The following is a 23,405-nucleotide window of genomic DNA, read 5'->3' on the forward strand; positions in this document are numbered from 1 at the left end:
AATTTTTTTATTTTTTTAAAAAAAGAGGAATGGTACTGTTTAATTGATTAACTAGATAACATTCTAAAATCCGGAAAACAAATAATTCCCCTATTCTGTGCGCACGAGAGCGTGTTGTTTTATTTTGAAGCTTTTGCGTACGCATGTTTCTTTAATATTTCATTAGTTGACTAGTGACATATATAGGCACACAAAGTAAACAGCTATTTTTTCTTACATCTTTGAGTCCTTATTGTTAGAATATTTTTTCAGAATATTTTCAAAAATTTTGTTGCCGATGACGAATAAAGATTTCCGCTGCGAAAATTACGGGGATCGACCTGCCCGGTCAGGTTGCGGGGGGGCTCGAGGGCAACGCCCCCGAAAGCTCTTCGGAAACATCACGACTGTTCGCGAGTGGATGCTTTGGTTCATGAACGGATACATTTTTTGACTAAGAGTCACACTCGTTCAGATACGTCTATTCATTCTCTATAAATAGAGGTGCATCATCAGATTCAAATGTCTTGAATTAGATTATTATCTCCATTGTATCCTGAGAGAGATCTTAAAAACATAAGATAGCGTTTAAAACGTGCCTTGGAGTTCATCATTAAATCCTTTTTTAAATTTACGAAATTATTCAACACTTATTTGTGATTAAAAAATCATTCAATTATTTCTAGAATTTACTAAAAATAGGTTATTATTAAAACTTTTACTGAATGAATTAAAATAATATATATACAATTTAATTTCCATCCATTAAATGATTAAAATAGTTATTATAAGAACGTTGATACATTATTACATAGTATAGATATTGACATTTTCTTGAAATTTTCAATACTTATTCAACCTATAAATTTCAAATTAAAATTTTAGCTTAGGCGAAAAGAATCTCTCACAGTTTCTAGAGAGTGGTGCTATCAATTAGTGAATATTGGAGAGCACGTAGTAAAAAAAACCATTAATATCCACTGGTTTCCTATAAATTATTTGACAGCAATGGCATTGAATTATTCTACGTTGTGGACTTGATCACTTCTTCCATACTATTTAACTTCTGCTCCTAGAACATGGGAACACTAACATTTTTAATAAACATTAATTCGATAGTTTTTTTTTAAAAAAACAATTTTTATTTTACTATATTTCATATTCAATTTCATGCAGTATAGTGTATCTCGCGGGTGGTGGAAGGAGAGTAATTTCACAAGTAACATACAAAAATTTTATTTTATTTTATTTTCATATATATAAATTTTAGATTATGACATAATTTTAATGAAAATTGAATCTCATGTCACTCGTTATTTATTTATACAAAGGGTTTCAAAAAATATTAGTTTTACGAATAAATTTTTATTTTATAAAAAAAAAAAAAGGAAAAAGGAGAGGGTGAGTTGACTTGGATGTGGTCATATGATTACTTCTCAATGGATAATGAGAGCGCCGAATTTGACCCGTCGGCTTTAGAATATAAACTCCATCCAAATTAGACTTCTAATAAAGAAGCCACCTCTTTGGTCACACGCGGAGTTCAACTTTCACATGCCCAAAAAAATAAAATTTAAAAATTATACCACTTAGATTATTATTTTCATTTTATTTCTTTTTCTTTCTTTCTTTCTTTTTTGTTTGTTTTTGTTTTTATTTTTGATTTTTTTTTCCCCAAAAGAAGAGGGCTCGTTCGAAAGTTCCCGTGTGAAAGGGACACAAGACTTCCCATTCACAATCCTTTAAGAAAATATATATATATATATATTTAATTAATCGCACCATATATTAAAATATAACATTTTTAATAATACCATAGCTACACATGTATATTTGAAAGTGTAGACAAATTTTTTTTTACAAAACGACATGTGCAGCTTAAAAAACTTCATATTTATAGATTTAATATCATAAATATTTAATATTTTTATGCGTTAATTAATGTCTCGTAGTAAATAAAATTTAGGTGCTTAAAAAGCGTAGAAAGACTTGGAAGCTAATCTTGTTTGTTGTGAGACACATTGCCACGAATATTGTCTAAGGATTTAGCTTCTCAATTATTATCATTTTTGTCTATTTTCTCAAAGTAAATATTGAACAAAATTAACCATCGCCAATTATAGAACTTTAAACATGGCGCTATCCAAATATTATTTTGTTTTTTTCTTCTTCAATTACCTCAAAGTCTTGAGAAGACCAATTCTTTTTCAATCTCTAATGCGCATTCCTTTTTTTGGACCTCTTCGAAACCACACAAAGTATTGAAAATAATTATTTGATCTTTTTGCGAGAGAATGAAAATAAATGTATTCGCACATTAGTCAAATCGAATTAGTTGAGAGAAGAAAAAGTGTCCCAAAAAAATATTATTATTTGGTATAATTTGAAACTTACACTAGGAGGAGGGAAGTCACCAAGAAATGACGGTATCTCTCCCTCCACAATGTGATATATTCCAATTCTCGACATTTTTCCCCATCTTCCCTTAAATCCCCTTCCCCTTCACATTGTGTAGCCATAGCAAAATTCTTCCTTCTAGCTCAGCGCATGTTTCTTGAAAAAGCTTAAATTAGGCTGTTTGGAACTGCTGGGTATATATATTTTCTTGGTTTTGACACCCCTTTTTATCTGGAACATCGAATCTTGAAATATCTGAAACTTGTTAGGCGGGTTTTGAAGCTGGTTGAATTTGGAGAAAACCCGATTCTTTGTTTTACTTATTTATTGTGTTTTGATCTTCAAGTTTGGGTTTTGATCTTTAGTTGAGTGCTATCTTTTGGTGCAAGTTATAAGCTTTATCGGCTTTAAAATGGTGGGAATTCTTGAGGTGGGAGAGTTTGGAGCTTATGCTGATAAAAATTGAATCTTTATTCTTTCGATCAGAGAAAGTTCAGAGTTTGATTGATTGATACCCTGTGTTTGATTAAATCGTTTGATTTTTCTTGCTTTCATCAAAATGGGAAATTGCTGTGTTGTCCCGAAAACTTCCGACGAGGAGATTGTGGGACAGGGAAAGGGTACGCCAAATCGTTTCGCTATTCATGGTGGCAAGCATGTGCCTTATGGTGGATACAAATCCTATGTATTGACCAATCCAACCGGGCATAACATCGAGGACTTTTACGAGCTGGGGCGTGAACTCGGTAGAGGTGAATTCGGGGTTACGTATTTATGCACTGAAAAATCTACCGGGGACGTGTTTGCTTGTAAGTCGATATCGAAGAAGAAGCTGAGGACTAGAATAGATATTGAGGATGTGAAGAGGGAGGTTCAGATCATGAAGCATTTGCCCAAGCTTCCAAATATTGTGAGTTTGAAGGATACATATGAAGATGATAGTGCAGTGCACTTAGTTATGGAGTTGTGTGAGGGTGGTGAGCTGTTTGACAGAATTGTTTCTAGAGGACATTATACTGAGAGGGCAGCTGCTGCTGTGACTCGAACGATTGTTGAAGTTATTCAGGTGAAGTTTCGATTTCTTGATGTTTTGTGTTGCTTGATGATTACTGTGGCATGAGTTCTAATATGCATTTTCTAACTAGTGATTTTTAATGTCCTGTGTATTTCTTGTTTGTGCCATTATACACAGCCAGAAATGAAACTAAAATAAATAAATATATATATATGGTTGGGGTGAAATCATGTCGTCAAAGGAACACTAAAAAATTGTCCAATTTAGTACATTCTTGTGGTGCCTGATACATATCCATGAATATGTTATCAGTCTAGAACATCTGAACTTCGTGTTGAAGAAGGCCTGCGATAGCGAGTTTTTGCGAGTGTATGTTGGATATTGACACTTTGGAGTGGTGACATCTTGAGTGATAACTGATGGCAATTCAATAATTATGTTTTACACCTGTTGTAACTTGTATGTTGACGCAAAAATGCATTAATAGGAGAACTATGGAAGATAAAATTGGTTCTGTGCATCCTTTATTTTCTTTCTTCCATTTTTTGTTCTGTCTATTGCTGTGGTTACTTGCAAAGAAACTGCATTTCGTCCACCCTCGAGTGTTGTCTGATTAAGTGGTTCTTTTTGCAGAATTGCCACAAGCACGGGGTCATGCACCGTGATCTTAAACCTGAAAACTTCTTGTTTGCAAATATGAAGGAAACAGCACCTTTAAAGGTCATTGATTTTGGGCTATCAGTTATCTTCAAGCCTGGTACTTTCCTTTCACATTTTTTAGTTTCCTTGAGTTGCGTTAAAAAATGTGTTGGATTGCATGAGCTAACATTTTGGTTATTCTGCAGGCGAGAGATTTGATGAAATAGTCGGAAGTCCGTTTTACATGGCTCCAGAGGTGCTGAAGAAAGACTATGGTCCGGAAATAGACATTTGGAGTGCTGGCGTTATTCTCTATATCTTGCTCTGTGGATTTCCACCGTTTTGGGCTGGTTAGTTTCCATATGCATCTATATTTCAAATTTATGCAACTAGACTTTAATGTCAACTTTATAGAAGGAGGGTGATCAAACTAGTAAAAAATGGTTGAATCAATCATATTTTGCGTATCGCGTGGTAGCTAGGGGTGCAAAGGTCGGTTAACTTGTGTGTGCAGACGTAGGAAGTTTCTCTTATTTGCTTGAAAGTATCGAAATTGGCCCCTCGGTTTTGACATTCCCTCTGGCACAAAATGTTGTTATACTGCAGAAACTGAACAAGGCATTGCCCAAGCGATTATTCGTTCTGTCGTGAGCTTCAAAAGAGACCCCTGGCCTAAGGTTTCTGATAAAGCAAAAGACCTGGTAAAGAAAATGCTCAACCCTGACCCCAAGAGACGTCTTACAGCCGAGGAAGTTCTAGGTAACTTTTAGCCCATTTATCAACGACACAACATGTTGATCAGTACCATGCTTGATTGCTTGTTTCAAATCATTGATAGTTGTAGCTTCTTCGATTGCAGATCATCCTTGGTTGCAGAATGCAAAGAGTGCTCCAAATGTTTCTTTGGGTGAAACTGTTAGAGCTAGGCTGAAGCAGTTTTCAATGATGAACAAGCTCAAGAAAAGAGCTCTACGGGTAAAACAGCTCTTGCTTCTAGTAGCAAATAAACGATGGTGTCGTTAGCCAGTTGAGATTTTTGCTAAATCGACTTCTTGAATTTCAGGTGATTGCTGAGCATTTATCTGTGGAAGAAGTGGCAGGCATAGTAGAAGGATTTCAATTGATGGATACAGACAACAAAGGGAAGATTGACATTGATGAGTTAAGAGTGGGGCTACACAAGCTCGGTCATCACATCCCGGATAGCGATCTTCACATTCTAATGGAAGCTGTAAGTGTCACATCTGATTATAAGACTTCACTCTAGGCCTAAATCTTTCGAAGTGCTCGAAAGGGGTATCACCGAAACAGATGATGCCATTTTTTATTTTACAGAACACTTCATTCGCAAAGTACAAGATTTTTGAATGCTACACGTCTCGTCACGTGAAATTCTGCTTTGTATTAACTAGTAGATTAATTTTAGTCTATTTTTAAAAAAAATTCCTGCTGGAACAGGGTGATGTGGATAAAGATGGATATCTCAACTGTGGAGAGTTTGTTGCAATATCTGTTCACCTAAGAAAGATGGGAAACGACGAACATATACACAAGGCATTCGAGTTCTTTGATACTGACAAAAGTGGATACATAGAGATGGAAGAGCTAAGAGATGCCTTTGCCGAAGAGGCGGAGACAGAGGCGACCAGTGAAGAGGTCATTATTGCCATTATGCAAGACGTAGACACGGACAAGGTCAGTCGCCTTCTATCTCAAATTTCTGACTATCTCAAACACATTCTTTGGTACATTGCTTGAATTTGTTTCTGTACTATTGTTTGCAGGACGGGCGCATAAGTTACGAGGAGTTTGCTGCGATGATGAAGGCGGGAACAGATTGGAGAAAGGCATCGAGACAGTATTCGAGAGAGCGATACAATAGTCTGAACTTGAACTTGATCAAGAGCGGATCAATACGAATGTGATGTCCCCCGTACAGAGTGGCACATTTTGCTTTTCCATCATCCTTTGTTTGTTTGTTTTTTCTTTCCTTTTCACCCTTTTTTTGGTTAATCTATGGTTGTAAATATACAGCCACTATCAAGTTTGGTTATTATTTCGCATGCATATTGTCCATCCAAACGAAGATTGCTGTAAACAACATTAGTAAAAGAAATTGGTTTAATGTATTCAATAGATCTTCAATGCATAGATTATTACACAACTGAATCAATTCCATATTTGATTTTGTCTGAAACTTTTGATATATTACGTGCCATGTAGAAACTAAGGTCATGTCTGGAACGGTGGAATAGAACAAAGTGAATGAAATGAAATGAAATGAAATGAGAATGAGAATCGAACCAATGGTTTTTTACATCTCGAACAAATATCTATCAACCTACATTTTTTGTATCTAATTGGAGAGAACTAAAAACTTTTAGCTCAGTTTTTTTAATGCTTCAATGCTGGATGCACACCTAGTATAGGAGCAATTTTGGAGAGATAAAATTATCGTAATAAGAAAAACACAAAAACTCGGGTAAATGTTGTAGGACGGATCTTCTAATTGAGTATTTGAGTCGATATATTAATTTTTAGGTCAAAAATAGTATTTTTTTTTAATTATAAATATGAGCAGAATTGATCAGTCTCACGGATAAGGATTCATATTCGTCCCCACCATTGACGAAATACATGCATAAATTATGCTTCTAAATTATGTAAGAGATTTCTTGTATCGACCCGACCCATATATATCTACAATGAAAAATCATATTTTTTCATGACTCTGGTCAAATTAATAGGAGATCAGTATTGTAGTAGCCCGGTTCCATTTTACAAGATTAAGTGATTTTAAACATGTTAGAAGATGACATAAAATTTTAAAAGTGTCAAAACATGTTTAAAAAGTCCTTATTTGGTTAAAATAAGTGGAAAATCAGATCCGAAACGTCCGAAAATGGTGGGGTATGTCCCGGGGGTCCAAAAATGACTTCGGAAGGACCAAAACAGTTCGGAGCATACAGACCAGTTCGGGCCCTCCGAACCAGTTCGGACCGTCCGAACTCCGCAGGGTCCAGGTGTCTAAAAGGCTCGGACAAGTTGCAGTTCGGACCGTCCGAACTCCGCCTATAAATAGGGCCTCCGAAATTCAGAATTTTCACACCAATTCAAGTTTTCTCTCTCGGTCTTTAGTGTATTCTAGGGGTTTTGGGGTGTTTCCAGCCTTCCTAGGCTTGGTCCGGAGGTTGGTCAGGTCTCCGGGGTTGCGGCGGAGCGGTGCCCAAGTTCTGGGGTAGTCGTCATCAGCGGGCTGACGACGGACGCAGGTATAGCTCTAGCTCCTTATAGTAAATAGGGAGTATGCTATAGTCTAGTTAAGGCTTTTAGAATAAGATTATAATGCATGAGTACTTTGCATTGTAGTGCGGACTGTAGGCTTGGACATAGTGCTGGTATAACTTGCCTAGTAGAACTAAGGTACGTAAGTACAGACTGAGATAGTCAGCTGAATATACATGTTTATGTGTTGCATAATTATGTGTTGCATTATTATCTGTCATGATATGCATGATTTATTGTTCATGATTTGTATGCGGCATTTGTATACCGTGTTGAGCCTGTGATCCTCTTGAGATAGCCAGTTGTTCTAGGGTTGTTGTTATTATACGATCGGGTACCGTGTGACACCCACTGGACCAGTGGCGTACCCAGGATAATCAACCAGGAGGGGCGAATTCAATAAATTAAAAAAATATTACACCACAAAGTGTATAATAAAAAGTCATATATTAACTTCATATGATTTTACAATACACTCCGAAATTTCATAGTTTGAAAATGTTGAATAATAATTTCAATATCAACTGTATCAAACATATCACGCTCAATATATGGTATCAAACCATCATCTAACACATCATCTCTCAACCGATTACGAGGTGATATTTTGATTATTTTTATTGTTAAAAACACTCTCTCTACGGTAGCAGTTGCAACAAGTAATAACAATGTTAACTTTAAAAGTAAATATCCCAAATGATATAATCGATCTTTATTCGATTGGAACATCATTTTAGCAAGCTCGCTAATCCCCACAGCCTTATAGAACCGATTGTTACTTCGCATGTCAAAAATAAAGTTATGAAGTTGATACTCAAGATGCATTAAATACATCAAAAAAAAAATCAGGTGGATAAAATTGAGTAAACTGAATCAAATTTCTCATGTCACATTCAAGCATAAAAGACATTTCATTTTTCAAAAATAAATATGAGTCAATACAAAGCATATTGTCAAATCTATTATAGTTTAAAATAAATTTATTCTTATCTTATTCATCAAATATCATTCTAATCAATATAAAATTAAATCAACATTCTAAAATATATATTATATATAGAACTAAGTTTTTAAAAAAAATTTCAAAGGAGCGGTCGCAAAATTAAATTTATATTTAAAATATATATTATGTATATAGTACTAAAAATTTTTATAATTTCAGGGGGGGCGATCGCACCCTTTCGGGACCATGTAGGTCCGCCACTGCACTGGATCGACGGAGCAACATGTGTGGTTTTACCCAAGACGGTGATAGTCCAAGATCGGGTTCAGTATGTGTGACACCCACTGGATCTTTGGAGCAGCGTGCGCATATTGGAGGCGTATGTGTACTGAGCATGATTTTCCAGATATGATCTCAGTTTACCCAGAGCATTCATAGTTCATGTTGCATGCATCATATAGACCTGTATATTCAATACTTTACGTATTGGGCGTTAGCGCTCACGTTCCTGCTTTTATCTCGGACACCCCATTCAATGGGGCATGTTTGCAGGTGGATCAGGAGCGAGAGATGTAGTTGGTCGGTGACCAGGGCTTGGTAGCTAGTTGGTCGGTGACCATAGCTTGGTAGCAGGAGTTTTCAGAAGAGTTTTAGATTAATATTTTAACTGGTATTTATTCGATTTGGTTGTATTTAAGATTTAATTATCTTGGGACTGTATATCTTTTATGATTTTCCGTTGTTATTTCTGATCATTTTTTAATTAAGTTAAATGCAGGCTTAAGCTTCTGATTAGTAGGTGATCACGGTTCGGGTCACTACATTTATGGTATCAGAGCATGCATAGTAATCTTGGGATCTAGATTGTTGGAATTGGGTTTAACCTTTTGATCATCGTATAGATGACGGGACTTGGTGATGAAAGTAGGCATAGTAGCGTGGGTGGACGCTGGGGCGATCAGGACGATCCAGAGCATCGTCGGGTCGTCATCACCATCGCCATGATGATCGTAGGCGTTTTAGTATGCATAGATATTTGCATAACCAGGGGTTAGAGTTGTGCTGGTGATCAGTTCTAGGCTTTTTCCTAAAACGATTCAGAAAGTCAGTGGTTTAACATAGTGTCTGAGATGACTCAGTGTTAGGGTCATTGGTTATTGATGATGGATTTTCATCATAGATTCAGTGATAGATTATACCAGGTGCTGAGGACTGTGCAGGGTTGTTCAAAACGGGATAGGAAGCGCGACCTACGCCGATGTTTCTTGGGAAGTTTATTCCAGATAGGCTATTGGGGGAGGCTACCTGAGTCTTAATATTTTTCATATTTATAGGAAGGGGTATAATTATCAAAAGGAATGTTTTTATGAATTTGATATTGGTACTGGATTAGTGCCAAGAGATTTGAACGCTATCGTCTGACTTTATCAGAGATACAAATTTTTGTTTTCGTTAACAGAATAGTCTTGAAAAGGATTCTTTGACAAGTGTACATTCTGGATGGATAGTTTTCGCTGGTGGTACTGGGGGAGAACCAGGAAATTCGATCAGTATTGTCTGGCCTTATCAGAGTTGCAGATAGAGATCAGGGACATGATCAGCATGATGATTTGGGTTTCTTATTAAGCGATTGTAAGACTTATTTGGGTGGTTTCCATTATTGCTCTGAAAGTCTTTTGTACTTCAGACAGGTTATTGGAAAGTTACCCCAGTCTGGAGACCATGATGTTACTAGTGATTACTTGGATTCAGTGAGGTCTTGTAAAATGATATGAGAGAATAAAGAACTCGTTGTTCTTATTCAAGTCCATATCGGCACTTAAGATGTATTTCGATGACGAAATTATCTTAAGTGGGGGAGAATTTAGTAGTCCGGTTCCATTTTAGAAGATTAAGTGATTTTAAACATGTTAGAAGATGACATATAATTTTAAAAGTGTCAAAACATGTTTAAAGAGTCCTTATTTGGTTAAAATAAGTGGAATATCAGATCCGAAATGTCCAAAAATGGTGGGGTAGGTCCCGGGGGTCCAAAAATGACTTCGGAAGGACCAAAACAGTTCGGAGCATATGGACTAGTTCGGGCCGTCCGAACCCGAGTTCGGACCGTCCGAACTCCGCAGGGTCCAGGTGTCTAAAAGGCTCGGACAACTGGTAGTTCGGACCGTCCAAACTCCGCCTATAAATAGGGCCTCCGAAATTCTGTATTTTCACACCAATTCAAGTTTTCTCTCTCGGTCTTTAGTGTATTCTAGGGGTTTTGGGGTGTTTTCAGCCTTCCTAGGCTTGGTCCGGAGGTTGGCCAGGTGCTCCGGGGTTGCGGCGGAGCGGTGCCCAAGTTCTGGGGCAGTCGTCATCAGCGGGCTGACGACGGACGCAGGTATAGCTCTAGCTCCTTATAGTAAATAGGAAGTATGCTATAGTCTAGTTAAGACTTTTAGAATAAAATTATAATGCATGAGTACTTTGCATTGTAGTGCGGACTGTAGGTTTGGGCATAGTGCTGGTATAACTTGCCTATTAGAACTAAGGTACGTAAGTACAGACTGAGATAGCCAGCTGAATATACATGTTTATGCGTTGCATAATTATGTGTTGCATTATTATCTGTCATGATATGCATGATTTACTGTTCATGATTTGTATGCGGCATTTGTATACCATGTTGAGACAGTGATCCTTTTGAGATAGCCAGTTGTTCTAGGGTCGCTCAGCCCTAGGGTTGTTGTTATTATACGATCGGGTACCGTGTGACACCCACTGGACCGACGGGGCAGCATGTGCGGTTTTACCCAAGATGGTGATAGTCCAAGATCGGGTGTTCAGTATGTATGGCACCCACTGGATCTTTGGAGCAGCGTGCACATATTGGAGGCGCCTGTGTACTGAGCATGATTTTCCAGATATGATCTCAGTTTACCCAGAGCATTCATAGTTCATGTTGCATGCATCATATAGACCTGTATATTCAATACTTTACGTACTGGGCGTTAGCGCTCACGTCCCTGTTTTTATCTCGGACACCCCATTCGACGGGGCAGGTTTGCAGGTGGATCAGGAGCGAGAGATGTAGTTGGTCGATGACCAGGGCTTGGTAGCTAGTTGGTCGGTGACCATGACTTGGTAGCAGGAGTTTTCAGAAGAGTTTTAGATTAAGATTTTAACTGGTATTTATTCGATTTGGTTGTATTTAAGATTTAATTATCTTGGGGCTGTATATCTTTTATGATTTTCCGCTGTTATTTCTGATCATTTCTTAATTAAGTTAAATGCATGCTTAAGCTTCTGATTAGTAGGTGATCACGGTTCGAGTCACTACAAGTTTCATCAAATTGACCGATGAGATCGTTTCGTAAGAGTTTTTGTGATTATGTAAACCTGCAGACAATAAATCAAATTGTAGGTTTAGTTCAACTTAACATGAAGGTAGTAACTTAAATCTTAAATCCAATTATTATCATTGGATTAAAAAATATTTTTATGTGAAGTGCTGTATAGACCCATATGTTTTTTGCCATTGGACCCAAATTGGGAGACAACAAACTCAATTATATTTCTAGTGTTGGATTGCTAATGAAAGAGACATCAATAACCATGTTGGATAAAGTTCTCAAACTGCAAAAACTTATAAAAACCCAAATTCAGCACGTATACATGACTCGATTAAAGAGGCAACATTAATAGACAAAATATAAACATGACCAATATACACAATATAATACAACACATTGTAAATTTCCCATCCATTCGAATGATCAATCAAGCAGTCGGGTACGAGGAATCCATAGCAATCCCACAAAGCCCTTCTTTAGCACTGATATCCTTCTCCATCATAATATACCCCTCCATACCCCAACTAGTCCCCCAAGAATTCTTCACCAGCCAATACTTGGTGCCATCCTCTGTCTTTCCGTATCCAACCGCGGTCACACCGTGATCGAGATCGGTCCCACAGTCCCCTGTAAAAACCCCACTTGAATAGAACTGAAACGACATCCCGCTGGCGTCGATGGACACGGATACCGGCTGATGTGCCACGGCCTTGACAAGAGCCGACTCGCTGTTTGTGGGCACCTTTTCGTACCCCGAAATCTTGGCTGCATGGGACGCTTCTTTGTTCTTGCTGCAGGTTCCATCTGCGGCTGAGTAAGGGTACGTGGATTCGGAGGCCACCCCTTTGTTCTTCGTGATGAACTCGAAGGCGTCTTCCATGTATCCGCCCTCGCAGCCTTGGTCATTGCTTGTTCTGTCGCAGTCTACTATTTCTTGCTCGGAGAGTGAGATCAGTTTTCTTGTTGAGAGCTTGTTGATCCCTTCTGTTGCTGCTATTGCTGAAAATGCCCAGCAACTTCCTGTAGTAGTTTAAAGATTTTCGATTAACTCGAATGTGTATATATATATATGTATGTATGTCACACACTTAATCAACCAGATCATAGCCACTAACTAGCTAGGAAAGTATAGTGTTTGAGATTGCTTATTGTCTTTGAGACTTTCTTTCACAAAATTTCAAATCATTTTTTTCAAGCAATATCAAACATTACTTGAATGTCTTACCGCATTGGCCTTGATCCTTGACTGGTGTAACGGCCCCTTTCTTTCTCCAGTCCAAGCTAGGTGGGACAACAGTCACATTTTCGTACTTAAACGACCTTGTTTTAGGCGATTTCTTGTTCGAAGAAACCGGTTTAAGTCCATTCCTAGCAGCCCTAAACTCTTCATTAGTTTGATCAGAGAATGCATTGATGCCAAGCTTGTAAGGCCTATCTCCGCCTTCGTTGAACCTTTCGATGAACTCCACATTATCCTTGAATATCTTGAAGCGAATCGCCCTTTCTTCGACATTGTCATAAACCCTGCCGTATTCTAGCATCCATTGCTCGTGTCTCTCTAACATGGACAACGTTGGTACTTGGCGCGAGGTGGTTCGAGCCACGAAAATTCCCAAGATTGCCAACATAAGAACAATGGTATAACTAGATTTCATGTTTAGTACTGCTGATGTGATGGACATTTTTTGGTTTAAATTCAAAATATTAAAGAACACAATGTGTTTGTTGCATTTTAGCCTTGATGAAGTCATGTATTTATAGGAGCTAATTAGTACAAATATCGAATTAAGTTATTTCCAGTTTGCCGGGGAGATTAAGGTGGGCATTTAATTATGACTAATTAACGTAGGCACCGTAGACGTTGGTCCATCAAACATAGTACACATTGACATATAATTTGTCCATTACACTACACCTTGTTTTTGCTCCACTAATTTCGTGGCATAATTTGAGTGGTGATTAAAAAGTTTGCATTGAGTAATTCAAATAAATAAAGCTTATTTTAAATACAATAATTAAATTAATTTTTTTTAAAAAAATAATCCTGTTTTGAGTTTGAGCTTGAATATATAATTCATTTTATATTAGAATATAAAGTGACTAGAAGTAATTTTTATGTGCACAACACTACGGTTAGATCATACAACTCATTTGTGTGGTGCACAGCAGAGGATCTGGGTTCGTAATTTTTTGATATGACTATATATATCTTACACATGTCACAAATTTGACCATCTATGATATTATTATCTTGCATTTTTTTTCAAGTCCACCGAAGGAGAATTATAAGCCTAACAAATTCGAAGTAGCGACGACGACGAACGACGGCGAATGCCTCAAAATATTCTTCCTTTGATGTGGGAAGAATGTGCCAAAGGACTAGCTAAACAGTCCAAACCACGCATAAAAGATGGAATTGGGTCATATTTGTCAGGCTTGTGATTCTCCCTCGGTGGGCGTGAAATCGTAACCGTATGAGAACTGAACCGCCTGTTGCTAGGTGGCTCGCCGGAGACCCACCGGCGGATGGCTGATCGGGTTTTCGAAATTAGGGTTTTTTTCCGATTGATCGTATCCCTCATCCCCAATTTCCGTCGAAATCTCAAATCTTGACGATTTCGATGCTCTGTCTGAACTTCAGTGGCTCACAGCTGTATTATGCTGGATTGTATTTACGTTTTCACTTCTCTTAAAATGAGTGTCTATCTATTCAAGTTGCAAAATACTGCATTGATTTGGAATTTTGGATGAGGTACCCTTCAAAAAGTTCGTTTCTTTTGGCATGAATCTGCATTGATTTTTTTTCAGAAGTATCTTGAAATAGTTAGTTTTTATCCTCTTGTTGAAGATATGAGAAAGATTGCAGGTGTTTTGGAAATGCTGGTTTTGATTTTTGCCTAATAAAAGCTCCAATCTTGTCCATGTAAAAGGCTTGTGGTCCGTGATAAAAGGCTTCTCTGGACCCAATCTCAGGTGTTGATATTTGAGGCAACAAGACTTTTTGGCATGTTGGAGGCAAGTCTTCGATCTTGGTAGATCTCCATGGCTCGGATTTGGACAAAAAAGCATGCTTTTGGTGGATGACTATGGTTAAATTTGAATTTAAAGAAATGGCTTTCTTTTTTTCTGAAAAATCATATTTGTGTAAGATCATTGACCCAATACTCCCCAAACAAGCAAATATTATCATTTTGTGATCTGCTGCCTATGTGTGTTTTCTTTTTCCTTAAAAAAATTATTTTGATCTCATTTTCTTTTTCTTTCCTTTTTTTTCAATTAGTGTAAATCTAATCGCCTGAGTTTAAGATGATAAGCAATTCTCCGTTGGTAGTAAACGATTATCCATCGAGCGGAGGTGGGCGTTGTGCATAACGAACTTACGGGAGGTAGAAAATGTTGTTAGTCTTCACCTTTCCGATGTTTAATTAAGATAGTGTTTGAGATATCTGGTTGATCAAGTATGTGACATACATATATGCACATTTGAGTTAATTGAAAATCTTTAATGTGTGGTTAGATGGGAGCTTCGACCCCCCTTCCCCTGCAGTTGGGGCAATGCCACAACTGTAGGGTCGAATTTCCCTGGTTAGATAGGAGTCAGCCCCAAGCCATTGTAGGGACCCAGCCAAAGGAGAATGGGAAAGGGGGTATAGTTTGCGGGGAGGAAAGGAAGATTTGAATTAACTTCGTGTTTGGATAAATTTGAAATTCATCACACTACAACTCATATTTATAATAAAAAATAATACATTTTTATAGATAAAATCAAACAGATCATATCGGTCTTATAAATGAACTCGTGAAATCATCTTTATCATAGTTTTGTGGATTCGAAAAACAACTAGAAAGTATTTATATATCCAAACAAATCAATGAATTCATTATTACGAATTTGAAATTTGTACCGTCAAATCAACCTTACATTTAACGGTGATTTTCTTCTACCCCTAGGTTGCAAGTTTCCCATGTTTAGAAAATGTTATCAGATTGTGCTTTCTTGAAGCTTTGATTAATAAAGCCAGATGGATTCGAATAAAAAAAAATTTCTAAGTATTTGATTTATAAAAAAAATCAAAATGTTTCTACTAAATCAGCACTTATTTTTATGAGTGAGGAAACACAACCTGCTCTCTTCTAGAAGAGTGTGATATCTTCTATCAACACTTGTAGTCTGTAGATAAGTTTCTGTGCAATGCAGAAAATAAATACTCTTTTTTTTTTTTTTTAACTTATCATTTTTAATTTAGAGATCTAGCCATTATTGGCTTAACTTTGGAAAAAAGTAGAACGACTGAGATAGTGTTTGGGAAATCTTTTAGTAAACACTTTTTTAAATTTTTTCTTAAAAAAAATTTTCAAAATTTTGTTAAAAAAAACTGAGAAATGCTTATTTAAAAATTCGCTCAAACACTACCCAAAAAAGAAATAATTCTTTCCTATAGATGGGGTAATACCCCATCTCTAAGATCAAGGCCATTGTATGGCCAATTTCATGTGGATACCACATAAAATGTATGTGTGGCCACGTGATGGCCACAAGCATCGACCCACCCCTAAAAAAAATAGTATTACATTCACCAAATCCAGCCCGAGCCCGAGAAACTTGGACACTATCTACAACAAAGTTCAAGCTTCATTCTCAATAGTAATTTTAAAGTTTTAGTTATTCCAAAATTATTTGAAATTGAGCTAAAGTGCTAAAAGTTTTTTATATAGTGTTTGCAACTTTTAAAAATAAGTGATTATGGAGATTCTCTAAACAAATTTGTTAACAAAATCTTCACAATCACTTATTTTTAGAAGTTGCAAACACTACCTTATCTGTCTAGCTCGAGTATGGTGCGTTGGAGACGAGCTCTAATCGAACGTCACTCGCCTCGATTGCATCCATTGGTACTGTGTTGGTTTATATAAATTTCTTCTCATGATCGTCATGTAACATTAACATTCTCTCTCACCCGACCCGGAAGTCTTCCTCCCATTCTTGGGGTAGGTTTGATTTGAAAGGAATATATTCATCAATTATTGTTTGGCAGCCGAAAGACAACTTTTAAATTAGAAGCAACGGTTGGATTGGAAACCTTTTATTTGTATATGAATTGATTCCTTGGGATTTAAAGACAAAAATTAAATAAACAAATGACTCAACCCTTTTCACAATTAAATTTGTATTTTTACAAATTACTAATTTAATTTGATCTATTTCATGTTTGGGAAAATTGCAATTTAGTCTTGTAAATTAGTTTGTTTTAGGTTTAAGTCTGAGAATTTGTTAAATTTTGGTTTCCATCTATAATTTGAATTTTATTTGTTTTCGTCATTTTTTTCGCACGAAATTCACAAAAAAAATTTGGCTACGATACTACCTCATATTACATATTTTGAAATCTATATATCTAAACAAAAATAAAATGAAATAACATATTTTTTTCTTCTCATTTTGAAATATTGAACGACATTTCGCTATATTGTTTTTCCTTTATTTTTCGCGTAGATGAATTTTAATTTATGTAACATAAATTGTTTCTTCTCGTCACATGAGATTCACGAAAAAAAAAATTGATACCAAATAAATAATATTTGATAAATTTACTTAATTACGACAGAAAAAAAAAATCAAGTGAAAACCAAAATTAAGAACAAAATACATGACCAAATTTAAAACACGTGACAAGTTTTCCTTCGCATGGTACCATTGGGAGTTGGGGTAAAAAGATTATGGTTTTAAATATCATGCTAAGATCATTTGCTTGTACTTTTATTTTTATGTATTTTTTTTTAATATTTAACAACTTGACTAGAACTCTTCAATCTATTTATTTGACTGTCATTTTACTAATATAAATTTAAAAGAAATTGAGTTGGAAGACAAAATTATTATTAAATACTATTTCAAACTTAAATCTAGATATCAGATGAACCACGCACCGAAAATTAAACTTCTCAAACCCTCAAAAAAAAAAACTTAAAATAAAAAACTTGTGCTACTTCAAGATTTCTCAATTGGCCCAACGTAACTCTCAGCCATAATTACAAAGACCTGTATAATATATAGTCTTAATATTAATACATAATAATGTATTAATGCTCTTCACTTCTTCGCTTCTTCAGCTGCCGCAGGCTTCGGTTGTTCCTCCTTGGGCGGCGGCGGCGCGGCGGTTGTTACACCGCCGTCGATGCAGCTGCGGCACTTCCTCTCCACCCATCCTTCCACGTCATGTTCACCCCCCAAATGGCGGCCTCCGCAGAGCCGAGCCAGGATCCCCGCAACGACTCCGAGTATAGTGATTACCGCCAGCACCACCACCAGTGTCTCGATGGAGTGGTGGGCGGAGTGGCTCGGCTCCACCTCCACCAGCACCGGCGGCGGCCCTACAAGCGGCGGCAGCTGGTTCACCAGAGCCATATATATCGATCTAATATTTTTTAAAGAATATATATATATGCAGATCACTGAGCTGGAACAAGTAGAGATTGAACATGCAGATGGCCAAAGATTTTCGGGATTATGGGATGAACATGATTACAGAATGAGATTCAAAGATTTTGGGATTTTTGATGTGTGAAAAATATGTGTTAGTGTGAGAGAGAGGAGCAGGAGAAAGTAGTGAGCAAAAGAGTGTGTTCAAATGAGCTTTGGAGCAAACAAAATGATGGTATTGGACTTTGTTGGAGAAATAAAAAGGTGGGGGCTGAGTTTTATTTTAATTTAATTTCAAGAATATAGGCATATAAAAATGTAATAATGAAATTATTGATAACTGTTTATATTTAGTACATGTAAATATTTAAGCTGATGAATTATTTTGATTATTTGTAAATATAATAATAAACTGAAAATATGACCGTTGTCCCATGAATCTCACTTTTTTTCCCCCCTTTCAAAGGTTGAATGCTGTAATAATTTGATGATAGCTAAATATCTTTTTTTTTTCTTTCACTTTAATTATCATACTTTTACATGCATAAAATTATTTATTTTTGTAGATACTTTTCTTACTGTTACTACCGAAAGCAATATTTTTGTGGCGATAGTGCTATTTAAGATGATTTAAATCTAAATAAATATATAGTTCATAATATATATCACATTTCAATAGCTTCATGGAAGAAAAAATGGTCATAAGCAATATTTATCTCTAACATGCAACTCGTGAAATGAAAACCAAACACATATAATTAAATCGAGCGTGTGACGCTTTATCACTATATTAAAAAAAATTAAAATAGATTTACAAATGAGTCCTTCAATTGGTGTGAAAACTGAAGATCATATAGTGGTTTGTTTGTCCGTATGCTGATGGGAAAATAAGGACACCTGAGTGAAAAAAATGAAATATATATCAAGTTAATTAAATATGGTGACATTTCAATGACATGTAAGTGCTGCAGCGTGAGGACGAAAGTGACAGTGCTTCAGCTATGTATTATCATTATAATTTTCTAGGGGAGATAAAGACACTACATATTTCAGGTGAAAAGAGTAAAAATAAAAATAAAATTAAACAACAATATTTGAGAAATTATATATACATTATATATATATATAAATCTTAATATAGTGTCTAAAAAAATCTTTAATGTGTTAAATGTAATATTGATGCGACCTTTCCAGAAGGTACAGGGGTTACTGAGTTTGGTATGGTACTGCGAGATGCTTCAGGAGTATTTATAGGATGTCGGTCTTCTGTTTTTCATGGAAGGTTACAGGTTTCTGAAGGTGAAACTATGAGCATCCTCGAAGCTCTCTCTTGGGTGCACAATTTGGGGTTTCAGAAGGTAATATTTGAATCGGACTTGAAAATTGTGGTTGATGCGTTGGGATCTTCAGTAAATGATTTATCTGAATTCGCTTCTATTGTCTCTCAATGTAAGATAATCATGCATGCATATCCTGAGTTTATAGTACGATTTGTGCCAAGAAAAGCTAATGAAATTGCCCATGTTGTTGCTAGGAATGCACATTGTTGTCCTAACCCTAGTTCATGAGATGAGGCACCAACATCTGTGTTGGCCTTTCTCTCACTCGTTTGTAATCGTCTTAATCATTTTAATATAATAATTTGATTGTGTTTGCTTCAAAAAAAATGTTATAGTAACTTATAGGTTTTACATCTTTTATTTATTAAAACATTTCGATAACATATTTAAGAAAAGGCGCACCAAATATTGTTCATGCAACTGAAAAAACCATATAACATGTAAGAGATAAATTCTACCACTCACGAATTAATTTTATAAAACAGATATCTCAATTTAAATTTTGAAAAATATTAATTTTTATATCAAAATATTATTTTTTATTGCACATATAGATTAGATCAATTTATCTTATCTTATCTTATTGATATAAATATGTGAAACGGTCGAAAATACTCTTCTGAAATCACATGCAAAATTTGAAAAGTGATTGTGTGTTTACTTAATTTTTAAGTAAATTTTTTTACAAATATCTAAAATACCTTTAAAAAAACCTTGTTATATCAGTTTATTGATGAATTTGTTTTTTTAACTTTCATAAAATATATTTTATTTTAAAATTTTCATTATTTATATCTATATTTAAAAATTATAATTCTATCTTTATCTCAAATTTTTTTTAATGAAGTAAAATAATTAATGCAAAAATAAATCATATTTTTATATAATTATTCAAAGTATATATAAGCACATAATAAGGGTGCACACACTAACAAAAGATATCGTATATAATTATTCCATTGGTTAAAGTAAAGTGTGCGCAAGGTCCATTCTAGTATTGGTTTGGATATAGAGTTATTTTGCAAAAAAAATTAAAGTATGATATATAATTAATATATATTACTTAATATATGTATGTGTGAGGTTCTATTTTATGAAAATTTTAAAAGAAATTTTATTATTTTATTTGAATATTATTTTTCTAAAAATTATAAATAATTTAATTTGAAATGTTATTATTTTTGTGGAACTCAAGGGTACCTTTTATTTATTTATTTATTTATAGATCCGTAACTTATTATTTCATTTTATTTATTTGGCGTCAAAGTTTGAAATTCCGCGTTGTCTTTTTCCCTGCATTTTCTTTGTCTAAACGTGGAATTGGGGTAGAAAAATCTAACCCCAATTTCGCCGTTGCCGGCACGAATCCAGGGAACACGCTACGAATTTCAAGATTTATACACGTATTTCAATTGATTTGTCATATCAATTTCTCTTTTTTTCGCCGCAGCAAGATTCTGTGTTTGAATCATGGGGACTCCGGCATTCCCAAATCTAGGGAAACACTGCAGCGTTGACGACTGCCACCAGATTGATTTCCTTCCTTTCACATGTGATTGCTGCAATCGGGTATGTTTATGATCTTGTATGCATGTGAATGTATTTACTCGTGGTTTTGATGGAATCAGATTTTTTTTTTTGGTGATACAGATGGAAACCGTAGATTTATGTGTATGCAATGTGGTATTGTTGGGTTTGATGAATTATAATTTATAGGACCTGGAAATTTTTTTTTTACGTTATGCTTCTTTGTTGTTTCATCATCAGCTTTTAGAAAAAAAGATTGTCCATTTTTAAACGGAATTATCGGGTGGTTTTTTTTTTTTTTCTTTTTGTAGTTGACTCCGATGAGATCCGATACTCGCCTTTAATTCGAAAACTTTTTGGGAATTGGGAATTGGGAATGGGAAATTTTTTATGGGTAGACTGTGTAAAAGTGTTTTTTTAGACTTTAGAGCATAAGGATTGCAGACTCGTGGCATGTGTGGAAGGTTCTGAATTATTGCTGTGAAGTTTGACTTGATATTAAGGGATCGATCTTAATAATTTGAGGTAATTGATTGGCATGAGCTATTTATTTTCAAATCCATCTAGAAATGGTTGCATTTAGGGACCTCGAATACAAGATTGTGAAACTGTATTTGCATATGGTGATGAATGATGTATACTTACACTTATTTGTTTGGGTGGTTTTACTGCCACGATAATTGAAGTTTGTTTAAAGAGCTATCTGGAGAACTTAACATTTGCGACCACCGATTACGATCAAGCTTCTTATTTTTATATATAAAAAAAAACTTCCATGTGAAAAGTCCAATGAAACAGGGGGTCATTGTTCCTGTTACAGCAGTCCTACTTTGGTCCGTGCGTTTTTTTCCATACATTTTTAAGAGTTGGCTCGTGATTCTTTTTAATGATGAGACAGATTGGATATATCTAACACCTTCTACAATATCAATGATAACTTGGAGTGGAGAAGATTCTGGAATCAAATTTGCTTTTCCTTTTGTCTTTTTAAATTAAAACTGATGATTGTTTAGCTATTCATATTTCTTAAATTTCTTTTATTTGGAAGCTGTGGATTCTACTACATATTTTATACTTCAAGAAGTCTGTTGATTCTGTGGTCTGTTGAACTTTTCTATTTGTAGAAAGCCTGATAGTGATATTGATGCTATGTGTTCTGTTCTGATATTTCCAGTCACACGGGAATTTCTTGCCAATGTACTCTGCCCGATGAAATTTGTTGAGGAGCTATAGCTTACATTCATTTCTATCCCTGATCATCTATTTGACTTATCTACCATTGCATATTCTGGTTTCATTTATGGTAGCTGGGACTTTACTATACTGTCTATAGTCATTGCTAATGTTAATTGTGCCCGTATTCCTCATTTCATCCACCAATGACTGTCATAAAATCAGTTCTTGTCAATCTTCTAAATTCCACGGCAAAATCTTCGCAGGTGTTCTGTCTTGAACATCGGAGCTATAGCCGACACCAATGTCCCAAAGCTAACAAGCATGATGTTACTGTTGTCATCTGCCCACTCTGTGCAAAAGGAGTTCGTTTGATCCACAATGAAGATCCTAATATTACTTGGGAATCACATGTAAACATTGAGTGTGACCCATCAAACTATGAAAACACTACCAAGAAAAGGAAATGCCCAGTACCAGGCTGCAGAGATATTCTAACATTCTCTAACTCAATCAAATGTAGAGATTGTGCACTCGACCATTGTTTGAAACATAGGTTTGGACCAGACCACAAGTGTCCTGGACCCAAGAAACCCGAACCCTCGTTTCAGTTTATGGGATTTCTGAATAGAAGCCAAAAACAGGACCCCACACGAGCTCCGGTCACTTCTTCATCAAATTGGACCACAAGTTTCCTCAAGGCAGCTTCTTCAGTTAGATCCACAGCTGAAGCTGGAATAGCTAGATTGAGCAATGAATTCAATCAAGCATTGAGTAAGGACGGAGCAGTCCAGAGTAGCAATGGCAGTACAAGTCAACATGGAAGTGTGAGTGGGCAAGTTGAAGTGTGTCCACGGTGCAATTTAAGATTCCCTAATGTTGGAGCTCTGGTAAATCATGTAGAAAAAGTTCATGAAAGGAATGGGGTCATGAAGGCGACACTCGATGTCTGTCCCAAATGTAGTAAAGGATTTCGCGATCCTGTAACCCTTGTGGAGCATGTCGAGAGAGAACATGGAGGTGTCTCAAAATCGTGATCAACTGTGAGCCAAAACTTGACAACTGTGCTCATTTGATGCTAGTGTTATTCCATTAAATTTTTTGTTTGTAGGCTTGAGCATGGCTGTTTTTTTTTTTTTTTGAGAGTGGCTTGAGCATGGCTGTTACCAATGGCCGGTGATTATTTTTTTCTTGTTTTAAAGAAACATGTATCATTATTATTATTTACTAAGATGTGCAAGGGAAAAGTGTTGCTGATCTTTTCATGACAGGTTAAGCAAGTGGGGAACATCATGCATTTTGATTATTACCTGTGACGAAATGAGAAGATATTTGTTTGTAAATTAGGAAAACA

General features: G+C 35.8%; 5 protein-coding genes across 5 annotated transcripts; 3 read left to right on the forward strand and 2 right to left on the reverse strand.

Annotated features, from left to right (window-relative positions):
* The first annotated feature begins 2,445 nt into the window (after positions 1 to 2,445).
* Positions 2,446 to 6,164, forward strand: LOC140892032 (calcium-dependent protein kinase 32-like). The gene is made up of 8 exons (XM_073300762.1): positions 2,446 to 3,442; positions 4,025 to 4,148; positions 4,237 to 4,380; positions 4,637 to 4,789; positions 4,890 to 5,005; positions 5,094 to 5,261; positions 5,489 to 5,725; positions 5,815 to 6,164. The coding sequence occupies exons 1-8, from the start codon at positions 2,936 to 2,938 to the stop codon at positions 5,953 to 5,955; spliced, it is 1,590 nt and encodes a 529-aa protein (XP_073156863.1). The 5' UTR covers positions 2,446 to 2,935; the 3' UTR covers positions 5,956 to 6,164.
* Positions 6,165 to 12,017: 5,853 nt separating this feature from the next.
* LOC140892999 (senescence-specific cysteine protease SAG39-like) lies at positions 12,018 to 13,218 on the reverse strand. Its single transcript, XM_073302066.1, has 2 exons — positions 12,816 to 13,218; positions 12,018 to 12,610 (listed from the first exon to the last, which is right to left on the reverse strand). Exons 1-2 carry the CDS (start codon positions 13,216 to 13,218, stop codon positions 12,018 to 12,020), a joined length of 996 nt encoding a protein of 331 aa, XP_073158167.1.
* Positions 13,219 to 17,611: 4,393 nt separating this feature from the next.
* LOC140886118 (uncharacterized) lies at positions 17,612 to 18,202 on the reverse strand. The gene has a single exon (XM_073292623.1). It carries the CDS (start codon positions 17,994 to 17,996, stop codon positions 17,682 to 17,684), a length of 315 nt encoding a protein of 104 aa, XP_073148724.1. The 5' UTR covers positions 17,997 to 18,202; the 3' UTR covers positions 17,612 to 17,681.
* Positions 18,203 to 18,828: 626 nt separating this feature from the next.
* On the forward strand, positions 18,829 to 19,579 carry LOC140888510 (uncharacterized). Its single transcript, XM_073296200.1, has 3 exons — positions 18,829 to 18,870; positions 18,983 to 19,064; positions 19,206 to 19,579. The coding sequence occupies exons 1-3, from the start codon at positions 18,829 to 18,831 to the stop codon at positions 19,577 to 19,579; spliced, it is 498 nt and encodes a 165-aa protein (XP_073152301.1).
* Positions 19,580 to 20,631: 1,052 nt separating this feature from the next.
* On the forward strand, positions 20,632 to 23,321 carry LOC140889989 (zinc finger AN1 and C2H2 domain-containing stress-associated protein 13-like). The gene is made up of 2 exons (XM_073297734.1): positions 20,632 to 20,920; positions 22,318 to 23,321. The coding sequence occupies exons 1-2, from the start codon at positions 20,822 to 20,824 to the stop codon at positions 23,086 to 23,088; spliced, it is 870 nt and encodes a 289-aa protein (XP_073153835.1). The 5' UTR covers positions 20,632 to 20,821; the 3' UTR covers positions 23,089 to 23,321.
* Positions 23,322 to 23,405: the final 84 nt, after the last annotated feature.

Source organism: Henckelia pumila, chromosome 3 (genome assembly GCF_033568475.1).
Source record: "Henckelia pumila isolate YLH828 chromosome 3, ASM3356847v2, whole genome shotgun sequence".
Taxonomy (NCBI): Eukaryota; Viridiplantae; Streptophyta; class Magnoliopsida; order Lamiales; family Gesneriaceae; genus Henckelia; species Henckelia pumila.

Coding starts and splice junctions, on each gene's coding strand:
- LOC140886118 (XM_073292623.1), bottom strand. CDS start 17,996: ATGGCTCTGGTGAACCAGCTGCCGCCGCTTGTAGGGCCGCCGCCGGTG.
- LOC140888510 (XM_073296200.1), top strand. CDS start 18,829: ATGAGTCCTTCAATTGGTGTGAAAACTGAAGATCATATAGTG. Junction 18,871..18,982: donor AAACTGAAGATCATATAGTG/GTTTGTTTGTCC, acceptor TAAGTGCTGCAG/CGTGAGGACGAAAGTGACAG. Junction 19,065..19,205: donor AAAGACACTACATATTTCAG/GTGAAAAGAGTA, acceptor CGACCTTTCCAG/AAGGTACAGGGGTTACTGAG.
- LOC140892999 (XM_073302066.1), bottom strand. CDS start 13,218: ATGTTGGCAATCTTGGGAATTTTCGTGGCTCGAACCACCTCGCGCCAA. Junction 12,611..12,815: donor CAAGGATCAAGGCCAATGCG/GTAAGACATTCA, acceptor AAACTACTACAG/GAAGTTGCTGGGCATTTTCA.
- LOC140892032 (XM_073300762.1), top strand. CDS start 2,936: ATGGGAAATTGCTGTGTTGTCCCGAAAACTTCCGACGAGGAGATTGTG. Junction 5,262..5,488: donor TTCACATTCTAATGGAAGCT/GTAAGTGTCACA, acceptor CTGCTGGAACAG/GGTGATGTGGATAAAGATGG. Junction 5,726..5,814: donor AAGACGTAGACACGGACAAG/GTCAGTCGCCTT, acceptor TATTGTTTGCAG/GACGGGCGCATAAGTTACGA.
- LOC140889989 (XM_073297734.1), top strand. CDS start 20,822: ATGGGGACTCCGGCATTCCCAAATCTAGGGAAACACTGCAGCGTTGAC. Junction 20,921..22,317: donor CATGTGATTGCTGCAATCGG/GTATGTTTATGA, acceptor AAATCTTCGCAG/GTGTTCTGTCTTGAACATCG.